The sequence below is a fragment of the Erythrolamprus reginae genome, chromosome 1, assembly GCF_031021105.1.
Source record: "Erythrolamprus reginae isolate rEryReg1 chromosome 1, rEryReg1.hap1, whole genome shotgun sequence".
Classification (NCBI taxonomy): domain Eukaryota; kingdom Metazoa; phylum Chordata; class Lepidosauria; order Squamata; family Dipsadidae; genus Erythrolamprus; species Erythrolamprus reginae.
Window position 1 is genome coordinate 406,316,978 of NC_091950.1, and position 16,327 is coordinate 406,333,304.

At 42.1% G+C, this 16,327-nt stretch overlaps 1 protein-coding gene across 1 annotated transcript in view; it reads left to right on the forward strand.

The window, feature by feature from the left end:
• Nucleotides 1-16,327, forward strand: part of GTF2I (general transcription factor IIi) — a 98,287-nt gene that overhangs the window by 2,574 nt on the left and 79,386 nt on the right. Inside the window, 1 exon segment of the mRNA XM_070735230.1 lies at nucleotides 7,128-7,170. Within this exon segment, the coding sequence (XP_070591331.1) occupies nucleotides 7,158-7,170 (13 nt within the window). The 5' untranslated portion in view covers nucleotides 7,128-7,157.

Here is a 16,327-nt window from a genome sequence, read left to right on the forward strand (position 1 = left end):
GAACTTTTCGAGATATGAACCCGGGGTTCGGAAATTTTTTGCCTCTTCTTACGAACTTTTTTCGACTTACGAACCCTCTGCTGATCGCAAAAACAGTGCTCTGCTGGGCGGTGCTGCCAGGCTGTAACCTTCTGAAATAGCTGGGTGCTTCTCGGCGGCCACCAGAACACGAACCCAAACTTTTGCCAAACTTCCGGGTTCGGCGTTCGGGAGAAGCGCCGCCGCCCGTCTGTCACCTTCTGAAAAAGCCGGGCGCTTCTGGGCGTTCTCTCGAACGCCGAACCCGGAAGTTCACCAAAAGTTTGGGTTCGGGTTCCGGAGGCCGCTGAGAAGCGCCCGGCTGTTTCAGAAGGTTGCAGCTGGGCGCCGGTGCCGGGCGGAGTGCAGTTTTTGCGATCGGTGGCGGTGTTTTCGGCTGATCTGGAGGCTCAAACGGAGGTGGGGAATCCCAGTAGGGAATTCCATGGGTGGAGCTTTGACGTCACGAAGACGTCCTTCCTGGAGACCACGGTTCGGCCGACCAGGAAGGACATCTTTGTGACATCAAAGCTCCGCCCATGGAAACGCCGCCGCTGATTGCAAAAACGGAGCTCTGCCTGGCGCCGCCGCCCGGCTGTAACCTTCTGAAACAGCCGGGCGCTTCTCGGCGGCCTCCGGAACCCGAACCCGAACTTTTGCCGAACTTCCGGGTTCGGCGTTCAGGAGAACGCCAAGAAGCCCCCTGGCTGTTTCAAAAGGTGACAGGCGGAGCGCCATTTTGCGATTCCCCCCCCCCCTTGCACGCATTAATCGCTTTTACATTGTTTCCTATGGGAAACATTGTTTCGTCTTATGAACTTTTCGCCTTACAAACCTCATCCCGGAACCAATTAAATTCGTAAGATGAGGTATTACTGTATATATTTTTCCCAAGACAAAGAGGAAAAGAACAAATCTGCAACATTTGTTTCCCTGTATATTTGTATCTGTTCTTAGCATGCAGTGGCCAAATGAAAGCTTCTTTCCCATCTTGCTTCCTTTCTCAAAACTAGCGGTGACCCATTCAATTTTTATAATCATTTTGGTTTTTAAATGTAAGAGTTTTTGTCTACATTAAACAAAAATTACCAATTTTGGATATGAATGAATCATAAGAAGAGTCATGCTGAATCGGGCCAAAGCCCATTGAGTCCAACATTCTGTATCACACAGTGGCCCACCAATTGTACATGGGGATCTTGAGCAGAAAGAGAAGGCAAGACCCTCCTTTTCCCTTGACCTCCAGCAAATGATACCCAAAGGAATCCTGCCTGCCTCAACCAACATAGAAGTGGCACTTGGACATCTGTTTCAATAACCACTGATACACTTGGCATCCATGAATCTGTCTAATCTTGCCTTGAAGCTATCCAGGCTGACAGCTGTCACGACCTCTTCTGGATGTGAATTCTATAAACCAATGACCCTCTGGGAGAATAAATATTTCCCTTTATTTGTCCTCGCTTTCTTACCTATAAGTTTTAGGGAGTGCTCCCTGGTCCTAGTATTGTGTGATAGAGAAAATAATTTTTCTCTATCCACCTTTTCTATCCTATGCATAATTTTATACACTTTGATCAAGTCACCTCTTAAACACCGAGTTTCAAGGCTGAAGAGACCAAGGCATTGCAACCTGGTTTTATAAGGGAGGTTCTCCATTTCCTTGATCATTCTTGTTTCCTTTTTTTGTACCTTTTCCAGTTCCATTATATCGGTGCGGTGACCAGAACTTTACACATCGATTTGTACAGAGGCAATACAAAACTTGCCGACCTATTTTTGATTCCCTTCCTAATGATGCCAAGCATGGAATTTCCTTTTCTTACTGCTGCTGTGCACTGGGTTGACATCTTCGTTGAGCTGTCCACCAAAACCCAAAGATCCCTTTCTTGAGTTGTCTCAGAAAGCTTGGTCCCCATCAGTTGGCAGGTATAATTGGGGTTCTTTGCCCCGATGTGCATAACTTTGCACCTGTTTAGGTTAAAATGCATTTGTACTTTGCTGTTCACTCACTCAATTTTAAGAGATCTTTCTGGAGCTCCTGACAATCAGTTTCACTTTTCACTACGGAGAACAATTTAGTGTGGTCAGCAAATTTTGCTACCTCACTATTTACTTCTACATCCAGATCATTAATGAATACATTAAAAAGTAAAGGTCCCAAAACTGAACCTTGGGGTACACCACTTCTCACTTCTTTCCATCCAGAGAATTGTCCATTTATTGCCACTCTTTGCTTCCTAGCATTTAGCCAGTTTCCAATCCAGGGCAAGACCTTTCCTCTAATTCCGTGGCTGAAGAGCTTTTTTAGAAGCCTTTGGTGAGGGACTTTGTCAAAAGCCTTTTGAAAGTCAAGATATACAATATCAACTGGGTCCTCTTTATCTATGTATTTATTTACACCTTCAAAGAATTGTAACAAGTTAGTAAGACATGATTTGCCTTTGCAGAAACCATGTTGATTTTCTTTCAGCAATCCCTGTTCTATGTGCCCAATAATTTTATCTTTAATAATGGTTTCCATCACTTTGCCTGGAACTGAGGTTAAACTGACAGGTCTATAATTTCCTGGATCACCTCTGGATCCTTTCTTGATCATAAGCTTCTTCCGTCGTGTAGTTCAGAAAGCAGAAAACTAAATAAATAATTAAATGGGAATAATTTATATCTTCCCTCAGTTATCCATGCTCTTTTTTTTCTTACTGTGTACCTTTTATATTGTTTGTCTTAATATGGAAAGCTTTTTCCCATATATCTTTGACGGAAAGAGATAAGTAATATGATTTTTCTTTTCTTAGTTCCTAGAAGTCAATTCTTTAAAAATTTGTCTTATTGCCAGAAAATGGTAATCTAAGTAAATACTGTATAGGCATAGTTCCATAGACACTATTTGATTATATCAGCGGTGAAATGCTCCTGGTTCTCTTGTGCCTGTCGGTCATCAGAGAACTGGTCGCGTAGGCAACGCGAGGCTCTGCCCACCTACCCAGACACCACAATTTGGGTCCTTTCACTCTCTGTGCATGCGCAAATGGTAGTGTCCAGGTGGGTGGGCGGAGCCTCGCACTGCCTTCTTAACTGGGTCTCTGACAATTGACAGGCATGAGCGAACTAGGAGCATTTCACCCCTGGATTATATACATAACAGCCTATAAATAATCATTCAGAAATAAATTTCATTTTCCACATATATTATTTCCAGTTCTCTAAATAGCTTTGTAATTGCCCTATTTCCAATTTGGGAGATTCATTTAACTCCTTGTTCCTATTTCCTTTTTATGGTGTTTGAGTGGAACCTTTCTTTTTTTCCCTTGGCTGTGCATTTGATTAGAAATTATATAATATCAGAATGGCCTTTCCACCCAGCATTCCTCCAATCCTCAAATGTTTTAATGAATCATGGTACAGATAGTCCTCAACTTACAACAGTTTGAAGTGACCGTTCAAAGTAAAAAGTGACTTATGAACATTTTTCACATTTATGACCATTGCAGCATCCCCATGGTCATATAATTTACATTTGGATACTTGACAACTGGTCACATTTATGACAGTTGCAGCTTCCTGGGGTCACGTTATCAACTTTTGCAATTTTCTGACAAGTAAAGTCAATGGAGAAACCAGATTCACTTCAGCCGTGTTACTAATTTAACAAATGTGGCAAGAAAAAGTACAAAATGGGGCAAAGCTCACTTAACAAATTTATCACTTAGCAATGTAATTTCTGGGCTCAATTGTTGTCATAGTTAGGATTGCTTGTATATCTTTTCCCTTTATTGATTTAATTAGGAAAGGCCTCTGAATGAAACCTTTGCTACCCCACCACAATTTATTCCAGTTTATATAAATATTGTTGCCTAAATTTTCATTCCTGCTTCCATGGTAACTTCTGTTTTCTGCTGGCACAATTTTTCATTTCTCTTCAGAAGTCCAGTTGCTGCTTTTTGCTTGTGTGTGATCTTGATCTTTTCATGCTGAAAATTTAGAGCAAATCACATTTCCCTTTCATTTTTCTCCAAACCTCAGTTCTGTAGATAAAGGAGTATTACTGCTGTTGATGGTTGACTTTGTGCTTCTCCAAATTAATGAAAAATGATTTATTTTAAACACAGCAGATCTTCCTCTTTTACCTTGCCATAACTACAGTACTAATTTGTTCTGATCCTTGGTTCTTCTCTTTCTTTCTCTTCCTTTCCCCTATCTGGTTGAAGATAAACCTTTCAATGTTGTCATGATTCCTTTCCGCTCACCCAACATCAATGAAAGCAGTATGCTTGAATAAACACTTATTGTGATGTTACAGAACACATACAGTATAGGCTTAGTTAGAGCAGGTTCTTTTATTTTAAAAAAACCCTCTTCTGAAGAATGTACGTGACTAGTTGGGTTTTATTCTCATTTTTTTCTTTTTTACTACTACAGTATAGCCCTTGATACTTTATAATACAGTGATCCCTCGATTAGCGCGGGGGTTACGTTCCAAGACCTCCCGCGCTAATCGATTTTCCGTGTTATAGTGGTGCGGAAGTAAAAACACCATCTGCGCATGCGCGCCCTTTTTTTTCCATGGCCGCACATGCGCAGATGGTGGAGTTTGCGTGTGGGCAGCGGGGAAGACCCAGGGAAGGTTCCTTTGGCCGCCCAACAGCTGATCTGCTCCGCAGCGCGGAAGCAGCGAGGAGCCGAAGATGGAGTTTCCCCGTTGCCCAGGCAAAGGGGAAACCCCATCTTCGGCTCCTCGCTGCTGCCGCGCTGCGGAGCAGATCAGCTGTTGGGCGGCCAAAGGAACCTTCCTTGGGTCTTCCTGCTGCCCAGGCAAAGGGGAAACCCCAAGAGAGCCAAAAGAGAACCGGGCCGGTTGGTTCCCAACCAAAAGAGTTTACCCCGATTGTCCTCGGTGGGGGAAAACAGCGCGTCGCCAGGCTCCCCATCTTCAAGAGAGGCGCGACGGCTAGCCAGGATCCACGCAGGGGAGAAAAGGCGCGCGCTCCCAGCCGCTGCGCCCTGCTTGGAGAGCAGCGGCGAGCAGAGCACAGAAGACGAGGAGGCTTTCGAGGGCTCCAAGGCGGGCGGCGGCGCGTCATTCGAGCACGCCGGCGGCGACCCCAAGCTGAAGGCGGCCACCACACACACACACGCCGCCGCCGCCATCCACCCCGCCGGGTTCCCCGCTTGCTACCTCTTCGCCTTCTCCCGCCTCCGAGGCCGACCAGCCCAAGCCGCAACAGACACACACACACATACACGCACTCCCTCTCTCGTGCTCACACAGACGCACTCAGACAGAAAAGAAAAAAAAATCCCCAAAAGAGAGGGACAAGAGGCAGGCACAAAGCGGGGGCACAAGGGGAGCTGCCCGGCAGAGGTTGCTTTTTTTCTTCTCATGGGCAAGTGGAGGGGGGGAGAGAGAAGGAAAGAGAGAGAAGGAAAGAAAGAGATGAGAGAGGGAGGAAGAGAGTGTGAGAGAGGAAGAAAGAGAGAGAGAAATGATAGAAAAAAGGGGAGAAAAAAAGAGAAATGAGAAAATGATTGAAGCAGAGAATGACAGGAAAGAAAGAGAAAGAGACAGAGAAGTGACTCTTGGTGATGACGTATGACGTCATCGGGTGGGAAAAACCGTGGTATAGCAAAAAAACCGTGGATTATTTTTTAATTAATATTTTTTGAAAAACCGTGTTGTAGCGTTTCGCACTAATCGAGACCGTGCTAATCGAGGGATCACTCTACATGTTATTTAAATGCTTCAGTGCTCTAAATCCAATTAGAAAAGGATCATTCCAAATTGTTTTCTAAAATGGAGCATAAATTTTGCTGTTAGAAGATCAGATATGTTTTGAGGTTTTCTGTTTACTTTCAGGATTCTGAAATAATACTTTTAAGTTTCTGGACATCTCACCTTTTATCTTTTTCCTGAGAAATGTATTCATTCCACAAACTTTGTTTAAATATTTCTGTGTCTCAAATCCTTGGGCTAGAGGCCAGTTTAATATAGTGCTTAAGGTATCAGGCTAAGACTGAGTTTTAGTCCTGCCTTACGCATAAAACTAGTTGGGTGACCTTGTGCGACTCATTCTTACAGCCCTTGGAAGGAGGCAATGACAAACCATTTGTGAAAAACCTTGCCAAGAAAACTGAGTGAATAGTCCAGGCAGTCTTCAGCAGTCAAAGAGACACACAAAAAAATATTGAACAGGTATGCAAAAAATGTTTCTCTTCACCGAAGTATGTTGCATACTTTTCAACTGAATGCTATTTTACCTGGGGCAAAAGATAAGACATTTATGATAATCTTGGAAAAATGTAGCTAAGGCCATGTTTTCTATTTATTTTATGCATTTAATTCAACTTCAGTACTGGCCAAATCCAAGACAACTTTGGGTGGCTCACAATATAAAAATAAAACAAACAGAACAAAATAAACAGAAAGACACTAAGAAAAATAAGTTAGCAATCTAGACTAATATCTAAATATATGTAGCATGTGACAAACACAAGTAACAAAGAGGTTTCATCCACTCTACCCTGAGTTATTGATACAACAACCAGATCTTTTTAAAGACCTTCTAGAATACCATCAGGATAAAAGCTGCCCAGATCTCCATCCAATCCACATAGTAGCCATATTTTAGTATCTTTTGTTATGTTGGGATACTTGGAAACAGGCTTACATTTAGCATCTTGCAGAATCTTGTGGTCATGTGGTGGGGATTTGTGATTTTCCCAGCTGGCATGTGACAAAGTCATTTTTGGGGAAACCAAATTCATTTAACAACTGACAGAAATGGTAGTAAAATTGGGTTTAGTCTTGTAATGACATGCTTAATGACTGCTTTTCTTAATGACTGAAATTCTGGTTCCAATTGTGGTTGCAAGTGGGGGTTACCTGTATTATATGAGAATAATTTCATAAATGCTATCCTAAGCAAAAAATACTGTGAATAATATTATCAACCCCATGGATAGTTCCATCAAACCTTGGGAATTGATCACTTTGGAGGACCCAGATCTAACCCCTTTCCCCAATCTAGAAAATTCTTAGAACAATACTTTTCAAACTTGCCTTGTGTACAAAATACCACTTTTCAGATAAATTTTTTTTGTTATTTCAGGTTCCATTTTATTTGTGCAGAATTCTTATAATGCAGAGAATAGGTATGAACATACAAACTGAAGTTTTATTAGCTTTTGAAAATAAGTGTTTGAAATGTATATGAATGGTAATAGCTTGCGTTGGTAGTTCTGTTGGTCTAAGTTCCGAACTTGGCAATTTGGTTGCAAACATTTCATCACCATTCGAGGAGGCATTGTCAGTGTGCTTTGAATTGTGTTCATGCAAATTAGTGTGGGTGTTGCTAAACAAACAACAGTCACATTAATGTATATCAATAAAAAGATATTTAAAGATCAGTATTTGGACAAATGAGCACAATTCAAAGCACACTGACAATGTCTCCTCAAATAGTGATGGAACATTTGCAATCAAATTGCCAAGCTTGGAGCTCAGACCAACAATATATAAGGAGTGTTTAATGGTATATGGATGGGAATATCAATATATATTGATGTGCATTTGTGGATGAAAGATGGCAAATCTGTTTTTTATTGGTACTGCCTTAAAAACCTTTATGATTATGAATCTTAGAATATTATAGAAAGAAATAGATAATATTGTCAATGTTACTGCTTTGAGCATGGTAACAAAGAGTATGTAGTGCTTTGGATTTAATCTGGAAGAATGATTTACAGTAGAATGTAACATGCTGTAGAACTAGACAAATGGCAAACATTTTGAGATAGAAATTACAAATCTACTTATACTACATATAAGGAAAATCTTCATAAAATGTTTTACAGGTGGCATTTTCCACCAGCAAGATTAGCAAAAATGTTTAATGACATGTCCCCCAAATGTTGGAAATGTAATCAGACTCCAGGTACCTATTATATGCCGTGGACATGTATGAAAGCAAGAAAATATTGGATAAAAATACACACATGGCCGTAAAAGATGATTAAGCAGCATATAGATTTAAAGCCAGACATATTTTTGTTAGGTATAATACCAAAAAGTTATAATAAAGAAACAATATACTTAATGCTTTATGTATTGACAGCATAGAGAATAGTATTTGCACATTGGAAAAATGAGAACACTGCACCAGATGAAAATATAATTAGGAAAATATTGGACTGTGCAGAGATAGATTGACATTGAAAATAAAAAATAAAGGAGATAGATTCAATGTGGAATATGTTTTAACAATGGTTAGAGATAAGAGGTAGAAATTAGATGAAGAAATATCATTGTTATCTGTAAGTAAAATATGAATGTTGTTCATAACTATAAGTACGGTAGTATAAATAATATCATAAATAAGCTAATGTACCATAATTATAAATATGGTTATAATTATTAAGTCTATTATCATTAACACTATCAATATGTCTCTTACTTTGTAAAATGCAATGCCCAGACAATATACTGTCTTCAAAATACTTATATATAAATAGGGTAAAAAACTTGGCTTAAAAAAGAAAAAGAATGTAACAGGATGGGAATGCAGTATCTATCTGCAACGTATTAAACCAACTCTATTTTTTCCAGGAAAATAACATGGGTACATAAATCACAGATAGGTGTTACATTTATCCTGCTTCATGTTCTGAAGTGTTTTGAATTGAATCCAAATAATTGTGCAGACCCTAATTTTGTTTACAGATAGTCCTAATAATAATTGATCCTAAATTATAGTCATAAGTCATGCCAGTAATTAAACAGACTGTTTAATTACTAGCATGACTTATGATGTTATGACTTAAGATTTTATGAATTTTTTTTGCCAGCTGTTAAGTGAATCAGCATGTTTGTGATGGAAATCTCTGGTCATTAAACAAATCTATTATCCACAATGGGCAGTTTTTGCTGGTAACCTGAAGTAAATCCCAATTTCTGGTAAAAAAGAACAAAAAGTAATAAATTGTGATTATGTGGCCATGGAATGCCACAAATGGCCATAAATGCGGGATAATTTCTGAGTGGCCAAAATAGGATTTATTTATTAATTGAATTTATATTACGACCTATTCACCCACGGTGACTTAAGGTGGTTTATAGAATAAAAGGCCACATTTAAAACAAAAAGAACTAATGAAAAGTATCAAATAAATTAATATAGTACAATATAAGAAAATCAACTCCACCTGCCACCCCTTCCCCGCTCCAGCAACAGCAGATCACACAAACTATTTGATGGTCTCCATCCCACTCTGGATTCTCCAGACCTGCTAGCAGAACCAGGTCTTCAGCGTCTTCCAGAAGAGTATTGGAGTAGTGGCTGTTCTAATCTCTGGGGGAGATGATGTTCCAGAGAGGGGAGGGGGGCACCATGGAGAAGGCCTTTCTTCTGGATCCCACCAGGTATATCTCCCTAGGGGATGGGACCCACAAAATTCCCTGCCTTCCAGTTCTGATGAATCAGATAGATGTGACTAGCAAGAGATGGCCCCTCGGATAATCTGGTCTCAAGTGACACAAATAGAGTATGGCATGATGATTACACTGGGTTCACAGTGAAAAATACAAATAGAGTAGGGAACAATAATTAAAACAAATAGAATGCTGATAAATGATGGGAATATTATGTTAAATTCTCATTACAATTAAAGGAAATGTTTACTACTTAGGCTGATTGAGACCCGAATACAATATGTTAATTAATAGCATGTTTTATTATAACTTTATTATGTTATAGCAGGATATGTATGATTTGAGAAGGGAAGATATATAGAATCAACAAGTAATGAGAAAAATTAAGTTAATTTACACCCTTCTAATTGATATAGTTTTGGCTCTTCCCAGGTATTGCTATTGTTATGGTTAGATATAATGTGGGATTTAGTTGATATGAATAGATATTCAATGTTTAAAGTTAAGCAATTTGGGTTTTTTCTTTTAAAGGGCAAATATAATAAAATATGGTTAATAAATATACATGTAACAGATAAATAAGGATGTATGGAGAAGATTGAAGTACATTGGCCTAAATGTATTTGATGAGAGAAAGCAGCTTACAAGATATATTAGCTAATAGCATCCTAAATTTGAATAAGGAAATAGAACAATCTTTTTGGATCCAGGTGATAAAATTAAAGGAGGCAGCTTTTGATGGATGATGGATACCGAATATAAAAAGATATGAATTATTGTATTGTAATTGATGATTGAAGGTATGTGATATTGCATATTTGTTGGAGTGTAAAAAAAATAAAACAAAAATTACCCACCACCCACCCCACCCCAAAAAAGAATACTATAGGAAGAGAGAGCTTTCTATCAGGGTAGAATTGTTTTTGCTTCAAACCAACAGCGCTTTTCAAGACTCCGCACAGAGACCCAGGGCAGGAAATATCAGGAAACAAGTTGAGCAGGTAGAAAATAATCTTCGTTCCCACTGCTTTTTGTCCTGAGAGTCCCGTACTTCCTGTGAGTTTAAAATTCCTGCAGACGTATTTGGTCTAGGTTCCGGAAAAGAGACTGGCACAAGTGGCGTAACCCCTCCTTTCTCCTTCCTCCGAGCCAGCGCATAAGGCATTTTCACAGCCAATGCCATTGGAAGCTTTGGAGCGGGTTGTCCCCTCGCCATCCCTCCCAGCCATCCCATGAATCGCCAATCTCCAGGCTATCAGGTGGAAGCAGAGCTGTTCCCCCACCGCCCACCCCCGGAAACAGGACCACTGTTGCTGGAATTTGGCAGCTGCTTAGATGCTTCATGGTGCCTAATTAGCCTTCTCGTGCGCAGGTGGAGCCGGTAACACCTGAGCCTGCTTGGAGGCCAAGCGCAGGGAGCAGGAGAGAGAGAGAAAGAGAAAGAGAAAGAGAAAGAAAGAGAACTATCAAACAAACGCTCACAGGCATCAAAGGGCTGAGCAGATCCTTGTAGTGAGGCAGGTGGCGGCCATCTTTTTTGACCACACGGTTATTACTGGGACCAGTCATTTTAAACATTGGAGGCAGGACTTCCAAACCCCACCTCCTCCAACATTATGTCCTCCAGTAGCACCACTGAAGACTAGATGGGGGGGGGGATGTGTGGAAAGAGGAACAAGAAGACCAACAGGGATTTGTCAGATGCCTTTTCCACAAATCACTCACCTACATGCTCAGAACACTCAGCCTCTAGGTCAGGGAGATCATACACGGGGCCATCGCAAGCTGCCATCCAGGAAGAACAGAGATGCGATAGGGCCCTCCAGAGACTTTGCAATAGAACACGAGCAAAGGCAGAGACAGCTCTCAACCCCAAAACAGGCAATAGACAACAACCTGTATCCACAGAGGGGGATCCCATGACACTTGATGCCACTAACATTTCCAGAGCAAATGGGAATCTATGGGGTACATTGGAACAACAGGAAACGGGGAGTAGTCAGGACTCAGAAGTCACGGCCCACTCACAAACGCTTCCCTCTTCCCAAGGTGCACTTTCTCAGCCTATTCCACAGTTGACCCTAGATGCAACTAGCCTTAGGGCACCCATGGCAGAGGTCCTCCAGCAAGTGCTGTCAAACTAACCAGACTTCTTTCAGGGGGCGGGGGGCATCCTCCTCTTCCTCTGCATCCTCAAGACCAGAAACAAGGTTCCATCAAAGCAGAAGTGGCCTACAGAGAAACACAGCTCTGAAGATTCTGATCAGGAGTCGGTCATCATGGGTAACAAAGAGGAAAATTATGAGAAAGATGATTCCAGGTGGAATTTCCTAGAAGATGAGGGCCTGTCAACAGATCAACCTTCTTCCTTAGGCATCTTTCCTCCAAGCCTGTTCAAATAATTCTTGTACAAAACATGTGCAATGGCAGGGATCAAGGTCCCGGATCTATCCTGTCCCCATGGGAAATCGGGAGAATCCACTATTTTCTGAGACCAGACCAGAGGTGGATGTCATTCCCGTTCAAAAATGTTCACAGAAACACTGGAGGATCAGAAGGCCTTGCCTGAAGCAGGCCCTTGCACCTCTCCACAGGATAAAATATTTTCTAATGTGGCCTCTAACTTATCTGACCTGCTTTCTGTTCCCATAGTGGATGCCCCCATCAGGGGATTACACTCTATCACAACCATTCCAGGTGAGACCAAGGACAATTTGGAACCAAAGAAGTAGCACATGGAGCAGTCACTAATCAAGACATTTCAGTCAGCAGTATGGGCAGTAAAATCTTCATCAACATCCTCTGCCTTCGCCTGAGCGACTCTTGGGTGGCTGTTGCAAATACAGGAACATATTATTTCCACTGACATGAGGGCACAACAGGACCTGCAGATCTTTGCATCAGCCACCCCGAGTCCTTGGAGACGGGTGGGATAATAATAACAATAACAACAACAAACAACAACAATAACAATATAATAGTAATAATAATAATACAAAGATCTGAAAATCGAGTTGCAACTAATCTGGCGTGAGCCAGTGAAAGTGGTCCCAGTGGTCCTTGGCATGCTGGGCGTGTGCCAAAAGATCTCAGCGGACATTTGAAAACCATCGGAATTGACAAAATCTCCATCTGTCAACTGCAAATGGCCACTTTACTGGGGTCGGCACACATAATTCGCCACTATATCATGCAGTCCTAGGTGCTTGGGAAGCGCCTGACTGGTAATGAAATCCAGCATAGTGATCTCGTTTACTGTGTTGTATTGTTGAAATCATCATCATCATCAGTCGAGACTCCACACTACAGTCGGCTCGCTTCACAGCCAGGGCAATGGCTTCCTCAATAGTGTCTAGACTTGCAGTGGCTCAAGAAGTGGCAAGGCGATTCCCAGCAGAAGTGGAGACTAGCATTGGGTCTTGTAAGGAACACCTTCTTCTTTGGTGAGTCCTTGGAACCCTTCTTGGTGGGGACCAGCAATAAATGAAAGGTTTTATCAGTGGTGACCTGGAAAGGACTTCTCAGAGACACCCCATATAGCCACCAATCCTTTTGTGCAGCCGACCACAGCTTCATAGGGGGTAGGTTGGCCAAATTCTTACCAGTTTGGGAGCATTCCACATAGGACACCTGGGTACAGAACATTGTGTGCAAGGGCCTGGAGCGTACCATTTTGGTGCACATTCACTGTTACCTGGAAGACATCCTGGTCCATGCCCTCTCCAGGGAGTGTAATCAACTGGACTTGACTGTAATCTGTCTCCCGGAATACGGTTTCTCCATCAATTTTGAAAAGAGCCACTTAGTTCCTATGACATCAATCCAGCACCTGGGGTCAGTCATAAATTCCTTAGAGTGCACAGTGTGTCTCTAAGGATCACCAGAACAGCATTAGACAGCTACTGGGAGAACCTTCCCTAAACTCCCTATCATCCCTTCTGGGAAAGATGGTATCTTACACAGCAATTACTCCAAGGGCTAGGCTTCACACTATAGAACTTAATTGATTTCTCCTACCTTTCAGAAGATAAGAACGTCCACGTCATCCATCAGGGTACAACACCCTCCACAGGTACACAGATCCCTTGCTTGGGGGTACTCCTCAAACATCTCCAAAGGCAGCTCCTTCAACAAACAAATACAAGCCTTACAGGATAGGAAGCTCACTTCCAAGGACTCATGTCTCAAGGTCAGTGGTCTAAAACAGAATCTTCATATTCCACCAACTGGCTGGAACTAAGGACAGTTTCCCTAGCCCTAAAACAATTTTGGTGCCTAGTGATAGGGCCCAACATTCTAGTGCTAATGGACAACATTTCCATGAAGGTGCACATAAACAGGCAGGGCGGCACATGCTCCAGGTCATTTCAAGTGGAAGCAATGAAGCTGGGTCTGTGGTCAGAGAGACACATCATCTTCCTGTCTTCAGACCACATATCGGGAGTTTCCAGCACACAAGCAGACTAACTTAGGCGCCAACAAGTGGATCAGACGGAGTGGAGAATCAAGCCATACATATTCCAACAGATATGCCATCAATTCGGAACTCCCCTGCTCAACCTTTTTCTGACTTCTACCAACACCCAACTTCCAAGATTCTTCTCCCATTTCCCGTCCCCGGGAGCAGAACATGTGAATGCTCTTCGGAGCCAGTGGCATTTTCACCATTCCCGGTAATACCAAAACTCCTGCAGAGGATCTTGTGAGAATAGGTGGAAGTCACCGTCGTAACCCCATTCTGGCCATGCCACCCTTGGTTTGCAGACCTCCAAGTGCTTTTGGTCAGCCGTTCGTGGTGGCTACCCCTTTTGGAGTTGCTCACACCTGGCTCCAACTAACGCTTGGAAATTGCAAGGCGTAATCTGCTAAACCAGGTCTATGATGACAATGTCATCCTCGTCATGCAAGCATCCCATCATCACATCTTTTCGGCCACATGGAGGTCATTCTGTGACTGATGTTCCAAAGAACGGCTTTCTCCACTCAGCATTCCACTACTAAAAATACGGAGGTTTCTGAAACATGGCCTTAACAAAGGGATCACTCCAAACACTCTTTGCAGATAGGTGGCGGCCCTTTCATCAGTCCTGTCTTGCAGCCAGAGTGAATCCTTATCCCAGCTTCCGCCAATCTGCCATTTCCTCAAGGGGGGCGACTAACAAAGTCACCAATGATCCATCGGTACCCCACTTGGAATCTTCCCCCAAATACTGGCATCCCTAACAGGCCCACCCTACGAACCTCTTAAAGTATCTATCCTAGGTGGCGTTCCTAGTGACCATCACTTTGGCTCAACGTATCTCAGAACTGTCAGCTCTTTCAGTCAGGAAGGACCTTTGTATCTTCCAGAGGACAGGATAACTCTCTGCCTCGATCCATCCTTCCTCCCTAAGGTAAACTCAGTGTTCCGTCGGTCTCAAGAGCTCATTCTTCCATCTGTGCCCGTCCAGTTCACCCGTCGGAACACTATTGGCATGCTCTGGACATGCGCAGGGCCCTCAAAATTTATCTACACCACACAAAATACCTCAGGAAGATGGAGGCCCTCTTCATCGGCTTCTACCCTAGATCCCAAGGAGACCAGGCTTCATTGGTCACCATAAGACCCTGGATCAGAAGTACTAGTATTGCTAAAACATATGAGCTGGCTTCCCTTCCTGTTCCTGAGGGTATCACGGCACATTCCACTAGAAGCGTGGCCACCACAGCTGCCTGGATGACACAGGCATCCTTAACAGAGGTCTGTTGAACGGCTACTTGGGCTCACACGTCTCAGTTCATTCGCCACTACAGAATTGATTCTCATGCTTCTGCTGACGCTGCCTTCAGCCAACAAGTGGTGGACATTTAGCAGAGTGATAAGACACTGCCTCCCCCGGGACCTCTGCTTTGGTATGTCCCATTTTGAAGGCTAGTTCTACTCTAGGTTGGAGAATAGACGTTTGTTCCTTACCTGAATGCCTCTTCTCATCCGGTGAAACCAGCCTTCAGTTTCTGTCCCTTACTATATCATTAGTATTTTAATGTATTAGTTTAATTTAACCTCTTAGGTATTATAAGGTTATTTGTTTTATCTAAGTCAGGCGAGGGAGTCCACTCAGCCATGTATCTGGCACTGAGTCGCCACGCTCAAGTCTAGTCTTCAGGATGCGTCAGATCTGGGCTATGCGAGGCAGATCCTGGCATATATGCAAATTTACTGACTCGTTCCTCAAGCTGATTGGTTGAGGTGGAATCCATTTTGAAGTCTGGTTCCACCGGATGAGAAGAGGCATTCTATTAAGAAAAAATGTAAAATATTATGCCTAATTTTGTACTTACATAATAAACCAACTGTTCAAACACTGGGTTTTCATTTAACCTTTTTTCGGTTTTTATTTAGGCTGCTTGTTAAAAATAATTTGTATAGTATTAAACCAAAGCTTAAAAGATATAACTTTTAAATTGTCATAATCGCAAGCAAAGACTGAAAGGTAATTATTCATACAGTGTATTTTCATGGCAAAAATGGTTAGAATGAAAGAATTGAAATGAATGTATATGTTACAACTGCTTCATGAAGGCTAAAAAAATTGAGCATGGAATGCTGAAGTCAAGTTGTGAACTGAGTTGTGGTCATGCGTAGGCTATCATGATATTTACTTAGCTACCATGGGTGTAACATGAATTTCTAACAAATCTAATATCTTACTGGAGTTTTTCTTGACCACAAAATCACTTTGGCTGTTCAGTAGTTGCTTTCAGCCAGGCTTTCTTTCAGAAAGATCCATGGTCTTAGAGAATGAAGAAGATGGGAGAATAAACAAAGCTGATAAACTGGTGTATATGTTAATTTTGCATCACATATTCTTTGTGCCATAATTGCTAGATGTGAAATTGCCT